The sequence below is a fragment of the Lepisosteus oculatus genome, chromosome 3, assembly GCF_040954835.1.
Source record: "Lepisosteus oculatus isolate fLepOcu1 chromosome 3, fLepOcu1.hap2, whole genome shotgun sequence".
Classification (NCBI taxonomy): domain Eukaryota; kingdom Metazoa; phylum Chordata; class Actinopteri; order Semionotiformes; family Lepisosteidae; genus Lepisosteus; species Lepisosteus oculatus.
Window position 1 is genome coordinate 15,597,909 of NC_090698.1, and position 13,671 is coordinate 15,611,579.

The 13,671-nt window shown below is 43.3% G+C and overlaps 1 protein-coding gene across 5 annotated transcripts in view; it reads right to left on the reverse strand.

Moving 5' to 3' along the window:
* Positions 1-3,320: 3,320 nt before the first annotated feature.
* The window catches only part of cplane1 (ciliogenesis and planar polarity effector 1), a 53,119-nt gene continuing 42,768 nt past the window's right edge, over positions 3,321-13,671 (reverse strand). For 3 of the 5 annotated variants that reach the window (XM_069186933.1, XM_069186934.1, XM_069186932.1), the window contains exons 45-54: positions 12,034-12,064; positions 11,128-11,259; positions 9,871-10,048; positions 9,182-9,240; positions 8,018-8,155; positions 7,337-7,446; positions 6,794-6,889; positions 5,622-5,747; positions 4,565-4,710; positions 3,321-3,867 (exon numbers count right to left, since the gene is read on the reverse strand). In XM_069186933.1, the coding sequence (XP_069043034.1) occupies positions 3,688-3,867; positions 4,565-4,710; positions 5,622-5,747; positions 6,794-6,889; positions 7,337-7,446; positions 8,018-8,155; positions 9,182-9,240; positions 9,871-10,048; positions 11,128-11,259; positions 12,034-12,064 (1,196 nt within the window). In that variant the 3' untranslated portion in view covers positions 3,321-3,687. The other 2 variants (XM_069186935.1, XM_069186936.1) reach the window with 2 other exon arrangements.

Consider the following 13,671-nt stretch of genomic DNA (forward strand, 5'->3'; position numbering starts at 1 on the left):
ACACACTTTGGAATCCTCTGAACACAAATCAGGTCAATAAAAAGCGTTCCATTTACCTTGCACGTTGTATGTATTAAAACGTTATTGAGAGTTTCAGAATGAAGTCGCACATGTTGCAGTTGATGATAAATGCCTTTTTTTAGACTGGCTAGATTCAAGCCAAGATTGAACAGGTATGTACTTAAGGACAAGAAGCCAACTGCCACTTGGAGTGGAGAACTGCCCATGTTCATTTACAGTTGTTTGTTAGATCTCCAAGAAATATTCTCTTTGCCTTGACCAGTTTTGCAATTTGACATTATGCTGACTGCTCTGTTCAAGTGCAGCTGCTGTGAACACAGGTTTTACGCTGGGTCCCTGCAATAAGTTGACCATCACTGTTGTGTTGTGGCTGGTAGTTTAAGCCCGAAGGAGCAAGGAGTCTCCAGCTCTGCTCCCGAGGAACCCCAAATGGACTCCTTATAGGTCACCTCTATTTAAGATTGGTAACACCTGTAAGCTAATGATGGTTCAAACAAGTAATCTGTTCATTTAAGAGAACTCTAGTCTTTGAGAGAGCTAAAGGGATCTTCTGTCATACTTCTACAAGATCTCTAACAGATTATATTTAATGGATCACAATCAAACTTTTCCATAGCTTTACAAATTGGTAGTTTAATGGTGTCCTACAAACCTGCTTGAGTGGGATTCTCCAGAGCCAGGACTTGAAACCGCTTCCCTAGCAGAAAAGTACAGTGAACTAAACTAGACCGTTTGCAATAGTGGTGACTGTGCAAGGCAAATACTTATATGGGTGCGTTGCCTCCATTTCACCCTGACAAAAACCCAGCTGCATCCTTTAATACACACACGGGCTGGAGCAGGTTTGCAATGCTGCTTCCAGAGGAAAGGCTGAACCAAATGCCTACAGGCTAAAGGTGGTACACAGGTCGAGTGTAGGATCTTCTGAGTGCATCTCACTGCAGCTAGCCTGTGATGTACCAGCAGCAACAGATGATTGGACTCAATTGAGATTACCTTTCATGGTTTTATTGATGAAGACCAGGCCATCATCCCATTAACCCTTCACAGTTAGCTCAGACGTTCTTGAGAGATGGCAGATGAGAATCCACAATGTGACCTTCCACAAGTTTAAAGCTGAAGTTGTATAAGGACCGATACAATGTTGGTACCTGATTTTTTTCATTTGCTGAATTTAAAAACTGGAACTTGGCATAATTTAGAGCATCTGGCGTTGCCTAGAGAAATACAGTAAAGCATAAAAGTTTGTTTTATAATGGGAGAAAGCAGCAGCCATTCTTATTATTTTACATATAGTGCAGTCTGATGCACAATTTAATGGTTAAGCTCATTCACATGAATTTCACACTACATACCTTTCTCTTGCCATTTAATTGAAAGCAAAATTCACATTTGCGTTTTATCTGGGAGCTAATTTGTTTTGTACACATGATATTTCTTTTCTATTGCTGTTAATATCAAATGCTATTAAGTATGAGCTTTTAACTAAAGCCTTAAAACAATCATTTCTGTACCTTTATGCCAAAGTGTTAACATCCTCCTCCTGTTCAACCCCACAGGGTTACAGTACAGGTATCCCCTGTTCCTGGCCTCCAAGCCAATTTCTCAAATTAAGTATAGTGAGAGAACACACATTTGTGACCAACATAAGTGAAGAATTTCTGCTTCCTTTTTATATATATATCTTGCAGGAATCGAGCTTTCCCCCAAATACAGAATAGCTGGGTGACACTAATAAACTATCGAAATTATCTCTGTATGTTGTTTTTTTTTTGGCATCCACATTTTAAAAAAAAACTGTTTTATCCAATTCAGGGTTGCGGGGGAGCAGGTCTCTGAAACAGGTACAAGGCATAAATTAGCTTTTAAAAATGTAAGAAGTAGCCTTTGACAAGTCTAGGGAAGATGACATTTCAGAATGTGGAGATGGTAAAAAAAAATACTTAACTATAATTAAACACAGCAGGTGTTTGACAGTTATTTTATATGATGATTATGCTACATACATGTATATATCATTAGTTTAAGTAATGATTTTAATTGGTTCACCAAGATTAAACCAGTTACAGGATTGGGATTTATGGCACTTTACTGCCCCGTAGTGGAGCAATTTGGTAATTGCAGCATTAACTCAAAAAGTCTCTTGGTCACAAAAAAATCTAATATCTGATATCAGAACAATTTCACAAAGCACATTTCAGTGAAATTAAATCTCACCAAAAACAGTGATCCAGCCCAAACTATCTTCATTTTTTTTTTGCTTTATAAGAATTTGGATTTTTTTTCCTGGTAGTGGTGGTACTTGAGGAACTAGATGTGCATTGCTGGAATGTGAAAAAAAAAAACAATTCATACTATTGCCAGTGTTAACAATAGTACACCTGCAACATGGACAAAGAAAGCCCCTTTTCAAAAATGCTTTGGTGCAACAGGCAACAAGACTGTCCTCCTGCTCCCTGGAGGAGCTGAATGTCAAAGACTGATTCCCCAAAAGTCATATTTAAGCTATCCAGCTAGGGAGAAGTGCCTAGGTCATATCCAACAGTAATATTGGTTTACAGCCCAGTGTCTGTCACTCTTCCTAGAACAGAATATAAATTAGGAATCAGGAAGACTTCCACAAGGACTATGGCTTGACCCATCTGTGGCTCAGACAAAGCCAAAGCCAAATTCAAAACCAGACTGTATACCACCCTTGTGCTGGTCTCCCTGCACAGGCTTCCAGTGAAGTTTAGGATTTATTTTAATAGTTTATTCAATGGATAAAGTTCTTGAAAGGTCTGAAATCAGACTGTTTAGTTTTTGTGCATATACAGAATATTCCATCACCTGATCAACCTCTACGGCTGTACTGTAGAGAGCTTTCCCATACTGTGCCAACAGTCTTTATCAGAAGTGCTACCTCAGATTTTAAAGTTAAAATACTTTAACCTTAACCTGAATCTCTTGTAATACTCCCATGTGCCAAGGTGCAATTAATAAACTGGGTGAAAATGAAAAATTTGAAAAATGAAGTTTGTCCTTATTTTTGTAAAATGCAAATGACCAGAGAAAAACATATGATCCTGCTTTTTGAATTGCTGTAAAAAAAAAAACAGGTGACATTTAGATGGTCAGGTACACAGTGAGAATGAACTTGTTTTCCATTTTAGGTTTTAAAAATTACAATAACATTAAAAAAAATAGCCAGGATTTATTTTGAGAATGCTGCAAAATAAATTACATTTTCATGTGTAATACAACACAATCAATAAAAGAAAACAATAAGTTAAAAAAGCATGTTCACACGATACAATCACTAAGCTCAATTTTTCATTTATTGAACGAAAAATTCAGTGATAATGTGTTGACCAAGATAAGGTCAATTAATTTACTATGATTTCTTTGGGTGATGGTTTTATCTCTAGTGACTCACAATTGTACCCATTCACACCTCTGGAGCAATCCGAGAACAGCTCCATGCTCAAGTTAAGGCACCATTGCGACCGAGAAGGCATCCAGGACAAATAAGCGTTTTCTTCTGAAACCCTCCAGCAGGATTTTTAATTAAACGAGTCAGAGCACTGCACACCCTTTCCTGCTTAGAAAATGTCAAGTTTAAGCAGCACCTGAAGTGAAATAATGCAGTCCATTCTCAGCGATCAGGCACTCTCTCTACACCATTGTTCAGGACAGTAACTCCCAGTCCTGCGCAATTTCAACGTCCCCCTCGCTGGCCACCATGTTCTCGATCGCTGCCCAGTCCAACTTGCTCAGGATGCTGCCTGTGCTGTCAGACAGGGCGTCCAGCTCGTTCAGCCCGTCCAGATCTGCCCTCCTCAAAGGGGACCGATTGCCTGAGAGGCCCTGTGGCAAATGAATGGAGGAAGGGGTTTACAGAGTCACGATCAAAGATCACACACTGTGCACCTTCCCAGAGAAAGCACTCAGAGTACTGTGGCCCCTGTGGACATTGATTCCAAGTACAATCCTGCCATCCCAGCACACCCCAGATGGATGAAGATGTTAGGAACCCATTTCTACACCTAGATTAATACTGGGAAGAAAAGGTGGAATCTACAGATGTCCACTGCCGTCTTGGAAAGATTAGTCAGTGCTACAGTGACAGGTCACTCAGATCAGTCCACTGTGAAAGAGAGATGGGTCTTTAAAGTGGAGGTCACAATAACACCCATGGTTGCCAGTATAATGGCTTACTTTGTGTTTCTTTTTCAGACAAATTCACACTCAGATTGAATCTGACAAACACATTGTGTTCTTGGACAGTAAGGCCCTCCCAGAGCCCACACTCATGGCTCCGTCTTTCCCTGGGAAATGGCCCAAAAGCAGGAGTTCTGCCCCAAGTGGGGCTAGGCAGTGTTCCTGGAAATGAAGGGGATGAGATTTTGGTTGGGGTCCAATTTTCTCAGTATATATATATAAATAAAAAAAAAATTAATTCTTCAGAACATTTCTTTGGAGAGTCTCCACGCAGGGAAGTAGTTACTGGTTTGTGTCCAGGGATGCTGCCTCATGCTGTGTGGCCTGTGTCAGTGCCCCCTACCTGCAGGAAGAGCTCATTCTCCACAGCCCGCAATGTGTGGAACTTTGCTGGGGTACTCGGAGAGACCACTGCCCCCCACTCCTCTGGGGCCTCCACTCTGCTCCCTCTGGGGCTCACAGAAGGCCTCCCTGCCTCCCCTCTCCTCCCTGCGGCACAGAAAACAGCAGCTTAGAGGGGAACAACGGTACTGAATCTGGAGCTCTGAATCATGAGTACCTACAGGCAAGAGTGAAGAGTCAACAGTTACACACAGAAAGTAGCAATCTGCAATACAGTAGTAAAAATGACAAATTGATCTAGCAAGAGAGTTAGGTAAATGAAATATAATACACACAACCCCTCCGTCTAAACAAGGACACGCACCAGAGGATCAAAGGGGCAGTGAAACTTTACAAGTTAGGTAAGAACAGGCTTCGCTTGTTTGCAGGATACACTTCAGCAAACAAAACACAGCATGTCCCTGGAGTTTATCATGCAGTATAGTAAATAACATCAATTTAAATCTATAAATGCAAAAGCTTTGTGACTGATCAGCATGGTATGCAAAGCTGTCACTCTCTGCTTGTATTGTAGTCATTACTGTGTCATGCAGTTTCACACCGTCTTCTTTCAATTGGCATACTGCAGAACAGAACTGCTTACCAGTGGATTAGAACATAAGTGCACTGGGACGGATATTGCTGGCTCAAATCCGCTGCAGTTCTGTGGCACAGCCAACAGGTACTTGTTCAACAGGAAGCACTATTTGCTGAGTAGAGTTTGTCTGGTGATTCCTGCTTTCGTAATTCTCAATCTGTCAAGTTGTGGAACTAGTAACTGTACCTTTTCCTGACATTTTTAAATTACTCAAATAAATTACTAATCAGCAAGTTTATTATCTTTATAGTCTGAGAGAGTCACCCTTTTTAAAGGCACACTAAGACAACAAAGCAGGGATCAACACAAGGCCAAATCTGGTCCACATCATATACAACTGAATGGTCCTCGTTTCTTTCTCAGGGAGGTAGCAGATCTTTAGTGCCGGCTGAGCGGGCCGATCCCAGGCGCTGGTCCTCACCGCGGCTGTGCGCTGGCGCTGCCCGCTCCCTGTCACCTCGTCTGCTGCGCCAGGCATCCGGGTCCGGGTCGCTCACCATCCCCCTGCGGGTCAGCTGGGACATGCGGTCCCTCGGGAGTGCGCTCGCTGCCAACCGAGACCGCACACACTCAGTCGAGCGCGCCGGGGGACAACTTACAACATCGCCCTCGGTCACGAGGGCTTCACCAATTGCAGCAGGAATACCGGCGGTCCAGCCAGACCCTAAAGAGGCTCTGGGGGAGATCTCCCCCAGCTAACTGAGCAACAAGGCGTGACTGCACGAGGGTCCTTCAGTTCTGAGCCTCGAGGGCTCCAATCCAGTTACAAATCAACTGCTTCTGAAATCTGGATCAGTTAAAGGAACCCTGCTATTTTGAGGGCTAGAGTGTGCTCAGATTTTGTTCTAAATGATCAGTAGACGAAGGTAGCTGGGGGTTGGAGACCCTTGCCTAAAATGTCACTTGAAAAAAAAGAACAGCCGTCTTGGAAGGAGCACTGTCTGACAATCCTCTGGAATCTGAGGGTTCCCCTCTTTATTCATGTCCTGACAAAGTCCAGGTAACCCCTTCTTCAGTGAGGAATATACACCCCCCGCTAAGTGACCTACAAATTACTACAGAAGTAAGAAGTAATAATTCTGTCCAAATGAATCTAAATAACCAAGAACAATGGATTTCATCATGGGCCTAAACACTGGATTTCGTAGGTATAATTACAATCAGGAGGAAAGAGCTGTTCTGACATCAGTCTTGTACTCTCTAGGAAAGATCAGAAACCAGCAGCTTGTGGTTAACCCAGAAACACTCCACGTCCCTTAGACTATTTCACTTTTGTAGCTTCATCTAAAGAAGCGGCTGGACATTTATTACAATGCCAGATGATTTACAATTGATCTTTTATTCTTATTCCTCCATTGGCCAGCATTGGGTTTAGTGAGGTCAGAGCTACTCTGCCCTGAATGTGAGACCAGTTTGAGCTGAATCTAATCTGTAAAGCCAGATGGAAACATTCAAAAGGTCCCATCAGTTATTAAGATTAGACGGGGGGCGGATTAACGTGGTTCCCTGCGGGGCACATTACAGCATCTGGCAAAGCTGCCGTCTCCCAATAAGTGCCTCCGGGATTCTCGTTTAAAAAGCTCACTCGCCCACCTGGCCTGTGCAGCCCCAGTCTGCTGGCCCTGCCGGCCTTGCTGGCCCTCCCCCTCCAGGCAGGGGTCTCGCTCTGCGGTGCTGCAACTCTGGATCCTGGCAAGAGCACACAGACAGCAGGGTCGTTAACTCACACAGACTCCTGCTGGCGACACTGCAACAGGACTCGAAGAAAGGGCCCATCGGAATGACACATTATTACACTGTAAAAAACAGGGCTGACACTGTGGCAAAATAAAAGGAATGAGGCAATGATAGAACAAGAACGCCATGATAAATGATTAAACAAAAGCAATTAGACACAAATGACAGGAGTTACAGAGTAGCTGTCAAATAATAGCAGATTGCAGAAAATATATATACATAGGTATCTATGCAAAATAAATAATGATAATGATGCTTCCTTCATGAAACCTGCCATGCAAACCTGATCTCTAATTTCTAATGCTGACTGTGTCACGTACTGCACGTGGAACAATGATCTGAGAACTCCTTTCTGGCCGCTCATCCAGCTCCCCAGAGGTGTGTGCTACAACTCCGTACCTGTGAATAGCTGGGTTCTTCCAGGAGAGGAGAGGGACCGAGCCTGGCCTGCCTGGGATGGCCTTCTCCCTGTCCTCCCCGCAGACTGGCTACGAATAGGAGCCCTGCCCCTAAAACACACACAATTACTATTTAAAGGTGTAGGCCTGACAATGAAAAGGGCATCTAGAACAGAAGTGGTAGACCACATTGTACAGCGATAAACAAACTGGCCAGAGAAGTCTCTGTGATTATAAACCTGCACTATTTAGGCTGCATGAACACCATGGACACAGAGCAATGATCTGTAATCTAGCAAATTCAATTCTCTTCCAACTCCTTTCTGTATGTCTGAGATTGTTAAGCACCTTCTAGAGAGGACTCAACAGTGGAAGAGACGAGTGTCCTCCCCCTTCCCTGTTCCTGGCTGGTTGTTTTTTTTCATCCGTTTTTCATTTGAAGCTCTTAGTTCGGCCCTGACCTCTGCAGTCGCCTCACTGTCACGCCTTTGGGTTTTCTTTCATGCGCCCCACACTGTCACACAGGCGGACAGCTCAGGATTCCTGCACCACTTCCAACACAATTCCTGACATTTACTTCAGGCGTGTGAAGAGCAGTTTTAAAACGTGCCAGCAGGAGGTTTTCCAATAAACCCTTAATTTTAATTTTGCCACTTTGCCCGTGTTCTCTCTGCGTCCTGACCTGCGGCTGCTCCTCCCGGGGGTGTGTGCCAGGGAGGGTGGATGGGCGGTGGGCTGCGGCACCGTGTCCGTCAGCATCTCGTCCATCAGCCGCAGGGCTTCCCTGGTCCTCCGGCTGTGGTGCTCTAGCAGTGCCGCCCTGAGCAAGCAGAGACCAGCATCAGGAGTATCAGCACAGCTGCAGACCGGCACCAGGCTGTCCTGACACGGCCGCCTGCTGACGGCTTGGGAGATGGCCAGCTTTGGACCAATTAAGGAGATAACTGGCTTTGGACTCAGTTAAAACAATTAAAAGATCAGCTAAAAAAAAACAAATATGATCATCCTGACGTCCATAATTAACATCAAAATATTTCCACTTTATAGCCAAAATTACAAGCAAGCAAGCCCTTTTTGGCTTGCTAAAGACAATAACTTAAGGCACTGAAAAGTGATTCTTTATATATGGAGATTAAAGTACTGTATACGGAACTTTGGACCGTATACTTTAATTAAGGAGATAACTAGCTTCTTAACTGGAGTTCTTTTAGGCAATTAAGAGATCAGCTAGAACAAAATTATGATCATCCTGATGTCAAAAATTAATAACAAACAACTTCCTCTGTATAGCCAAAATTACAGGAAACATCCCCTTTTTGTCTCGCTAAAGACAATTACTTAAGCCACTGAAAAGTGCTTCTTTATATATGGAGATGGATAACACAATAGCGCATACTACACCTAGTGTTTTTCAAAATTACTGTATGAATTCTAATACTACCACAAGTTAAGAAATAATTTAAAAAATAGTCACCAACAGACAGCTCTCCTATGACGTCCTGAAAACTATTCAAGCGGTGCAATGCAGATGTTCAGAAATGATAAGTGCAAAAGTCTTAATCCAAAATCTTTTTTGACATTAGACGCAAATGGAATGTACAAAATTTGGGACACATTTATATGTGTGGTAGTGCAGTGATTCACATTAATTACCTGGAGACTCAAAATGAACTATTAACCCTGGCTCTAGAAATAAATCACAGCAATAAAATATTCACAAAATTAATGAGGTTTATCTTGCCGAAAAGACCACACCCAGCAAATCAAATCTGAATTGTCCGTGATCCTAATGAGGTGTACGTTTCAGAATAACAATGCAGGATGACATCTAATTAAGTCAGCTTACTTGTCCTTTTCTTCTTTAATTTTCTGGCTGATGGAGATGTCTTTAGAAGTGGGGCTCCTCTGTAAAAAAAAAATCAAAAGCTGCTGTCAGCACCTCTGAAGGACCAGATCAGAAATGACCGGATATCTGAAAGGCCCTTATCAGTGAACCGTGAGAAACAGCTACCTTTGAAAACACTGTGCAGTAATGATCAGCCTTTCTGTCCACATTATGTTTGAACATCTTAAAATAAAACACAAGCAACTATGTTTGCAGTAAAGCAGGAGACATCAAGCTCCCTTGAGCAACAGGATAATATAAAAGCTGGCTTTAAATGTAAAAATTAGTTACAAATAGGATTATTACATATTTATATTTTAATACTGTTATTAGCCGAGTTTTCGTCAGGATTATAGTCTTATTGAGCTTAAGTATGCGCTCATATTAATGAGATTAAGAATTTACTCATATTAATGGATAATGTGCAAGGTAACTGCCCAGCTTCACAGATAGAATATTCCACCTCAATTTCAATTATCATACAGGGGCGCACTCACAGAAACATTAAGACAAAAGCTCAGTCCAAAAGCCCCCCCATGTGAAAATGGGTCAGGCTGACTTGGATCTGGGCCCAATGAGGCAGAGCATGGAGTACGGTCCAACCTCTCGGAGCTCGGCTCCGTGTCGAGACGGAGCAGGCTGGGGCTTACCGCCACGCTGTCTGCAGCGAAGGGCCTGTGCTCCCTCTGCCTCCTCTCCTCCCGCTGCCTGTGGAACTCGGAGAGCCTCTCCCGCTGCTTCCTCCTCATCCACTCCCGGACCTCCCTCCTCTCCCTCTCCGACCTCCTGACCTTCCGGCCCGGCTGCCCGCGCTGCTGGGCTCCCGCCCTGCATCAGCAGTCACAGGCACAGACATGAGCATCAGCAGTAATCTCCGCAGACGTCATGTGTGAAACCGCTCTTAACAGTGGCATCTCAGTAGGGGCGTAAGACTGAGCCCACATGTCCGTTTGTATCGGGGAAAGAAAGGCGGCAGTTTTAAAAACTATAATCAACAGTCAATACAGCTCCAAGAGATCTTACAGGTAACAAATACACTGTAGTTAACCAAAATGATCACAATAATTCTAAACACCCGCTGTAGATGAAGTGATACTGATACTACCACTCAATGCACAATTTACTAGACTTACTAGTTCCTTCGGTTCGTTACAATGCAAGTGGATAAGCACACTAAAATGTACACATTTCCTTTGGATGGAAAATTCAGGTTTCTGATTAGATGTATTAATGGCTGGGTCTGTCCAGTGTATTATAGGGGTGGGCAGTTTGGTCACAGTGGAGAAGGAGGGCCTGTATTACACATTCTGCTGTGCAGCTCACAAGCGATGGTACACTGTGATTAGATTTTCCAGGACGGCAGGCAGCATCATTAGCTGCTCTGTCTGTCTCACCACCCAGCGGGATGGAATATCCAGCATCGGCCTTGCGAGGCAATCAAACATGGTTACAGCCTCAGGGCAAAACCCTTTTGCATGTCTCTCTCTCTGTGCTTTAGAAGTAACTGCGAGTACTCAGAAGATCTGGCTGACTACACACCAGCTACATCATGGAGTAGGATCTACCTCTCAATAAGGAACAATAGAGAATTACTCATGCCTGAAATAAGATATCAACTGCGAAGAGGAAGATGTTATACTGGGGGATCTTTTTAAAGTTAACTTACAAAAAGTCATTCAGCTTCTTGGAAAATGGCAAAATGCGTACTCTAGTCATAAAATGTCCCTGTGTTCCTGATTTAAATGTAGGAATGAGTGGGTGAAGCAGATGTTGGGGTCTTTATGCTTGATTCTTGGCACAGTCTTCTTCTAAAATGCTCATAGCCTGTGAACTCACCCACTGCAAGGAAAGAAAGGAATTAATGTGTGTTAATGTGTTAAGAGTCATATCCCCTCCTAGTTACTCACCGCGAGAGTCTTATTGCCTGTGTTTCTGACAGACCCAAAGCACTGGCCGAGACCCCTCCGCCCCTCACCAGCTCCCCCAGGATATCGGCGATGTCACTCAGCCCACTGAGGCCCAGGGTGTCCTCTGCCCACCTGACAGCACACACCACAGGAAAAGAGGACTACTGAGAAGGTCTCTTTAGTCTCGACTGGGAAAGGTGGAGTACAGTTTTCATTCATCTCCTCAATATACTCGGAATGCATCAACTTCCACTTCAAAATGAGGTGACCAATCTTAAGCTCTAGACCATTTCGTAGTGAATAGTTAATTGTTCCAAGGAGCTCAACCAGCTATTTCTTAGAAGTGACCAGGGTATCGGCTTCGATAACGTGGGGAACAAGCTGTGGCACATATTTAGTGTAAAATGCACCTCCTATTCACAGTTCCTGTTTGCACGCTCCTTGTTATCTTATTTTATCATACCTGACAGAAGAGGCAGTAAAGATGGGAGTGCATTTATAATGCAAATATATATATACAGAAACAACCTGGATAAGCTAAAGTACAAAAATCACACATTGGTGCCTGAAAAATGCATTTAAAACTGAGAGCAAGGAGGCACATCTATACCCAAAAGGCTTTGGGAGTGTGGAACAAGCTACCCATCCATGTTGCTGTAGCTGATCCCCCTAGATTCTTCCAGAATGTCTCGAGGAGATGCTGGGATCAATTAGCTATTAACTACAAAACAGACAGGCTAGACAGGCCAAATGTTCTCCTCTCGTTTGTAACTTTTGTTACAGTTTTAAAACAAGGATAAGAATTCTTTGAGACGTTTGTATTAATACAACAACAAAAAATGAAAACAATTTTGGAATTCTTATAGGAAGGGAAAACAGAAAGAAAGTAAGAAAATAATGACTTACTTGTCAGCCTCTTCTGGCATAACACCAAGGTCTGAAAAACAAAAAGGTGGTGTTTATTGCTCCGTGTCTCCCGAGTCCGCGGAGAAAACAATTCGGAGAGAAACCCGCAGTGGACAATTCAGCACCAACATGCCCGTGACGCTTGTTCACCCAGAGACTTGTCACAAGATCTTCCAGGGATACAAGCATCTAATTAGTAGGCAGGGCACCACCCAGCAGAACATGACACGCTGGGAAAGGACCAAACTCCTCTGGTTTCACTGTCCAAGAACATTAACCGTTAAACAGGGACAAGAAATAGCAGCGAGAAAAGGAAATCATGCAGATGATGACTAATTTAAAGACTCTTACGGAAATGGGGACATACAAAAAGCGGTCTATGACAGACACAGACAGGCTAACAGCGTCACAGCAAGTGAGGACAGCTTTCATCTGAGCTGCCAAAGTGGCTTTCAAGTGTGGTGCATCCTAAAACACAACATCCAAAGACAAACAGATCCTAATTCTTGCCTACGGTCAGCATGGGATTTTGTTGTGCTATTGCCTTGTTCTTATTTCATTGTATATTTAAATATTTTTAAAATAAAAACTGGTTCACCAAAAAGATCCGAGGAGATCATGTCCAGAGTGCCCTTAGTGTACATTAGGAAACCCTGATGTTGGTCAGGCACCTGTGAGATTGAGGTGTTAGCAGTGAGAGCACGGTTCAGGGGATGCACCTGGTCTGGTGGTCTGGGGGTACAGGGGTGAGTTGTGTTGAATGATAATCAGCTATTCCAAACTGGGAGGTAAAACTAAATCAGAGATTGTAAACAAAAACAAACGATGCACTGGCTAATTAAGGCCTGCAAAAGGCTTCTTCAAAAGGGTACTTTAGATATGCATGAACAAACCTATGATCGTAACAGAACAATGAAAATAGCTCAAATGAAAGAAGGATTACTGTCTGTTATGAGGCTGTTAGTCTGAAACAGGTTTTATGGCAAATGATTGAGAAACAACATATGAAAACAAATAAAAGAACAATGTCAACATAGTCGGAAACATTCTGCATTAGTGCACTGCTCCTCTAAATGACTCCAATAACTAACAATGAAACACAGGGCAAACTAAGCACGACAGCAGCATCATCATCACTGTGGAATCTGATCTTAGCAGATTTGAGAAGCTAAGACGAGATGGGCCCAGTCAGTACTGGAATGGGAGATTCCAGGATGCTGTTGTAAGTGGTGCTGGTGGGCACTACACTGAATCAGAATTTCCAAACCAACACAGCATTATAGTGACCAGGGACACTTGGCTGTAGGAAGTGCCTTCCTTTGGATGAGACATTAAACTGAGGTCCAAAACACTTCAAGATCCATTGGCACTGTTTGTAAAAGAAGAGGTGTAACCCAGGTGTCCCAGATCAACTCCACTCTTACTTTATACAGTCTAGTCTCCCTAAATTTTCCCCTTAAACGGTGAAGCAGTGTCTCAGTCCTCCACTGTGATCTGCAGAGCAGTGGGGCTGCTGGTGCAGAATGGCTGCCATGTGTCACATAGGCAGGAGCTGAGCTTCATTGGGGGACAAGATGGGTTCACAGCTAAATGCGAGGCATTTTAAGATTATTTGGGATCAAAAACACTATACACCTA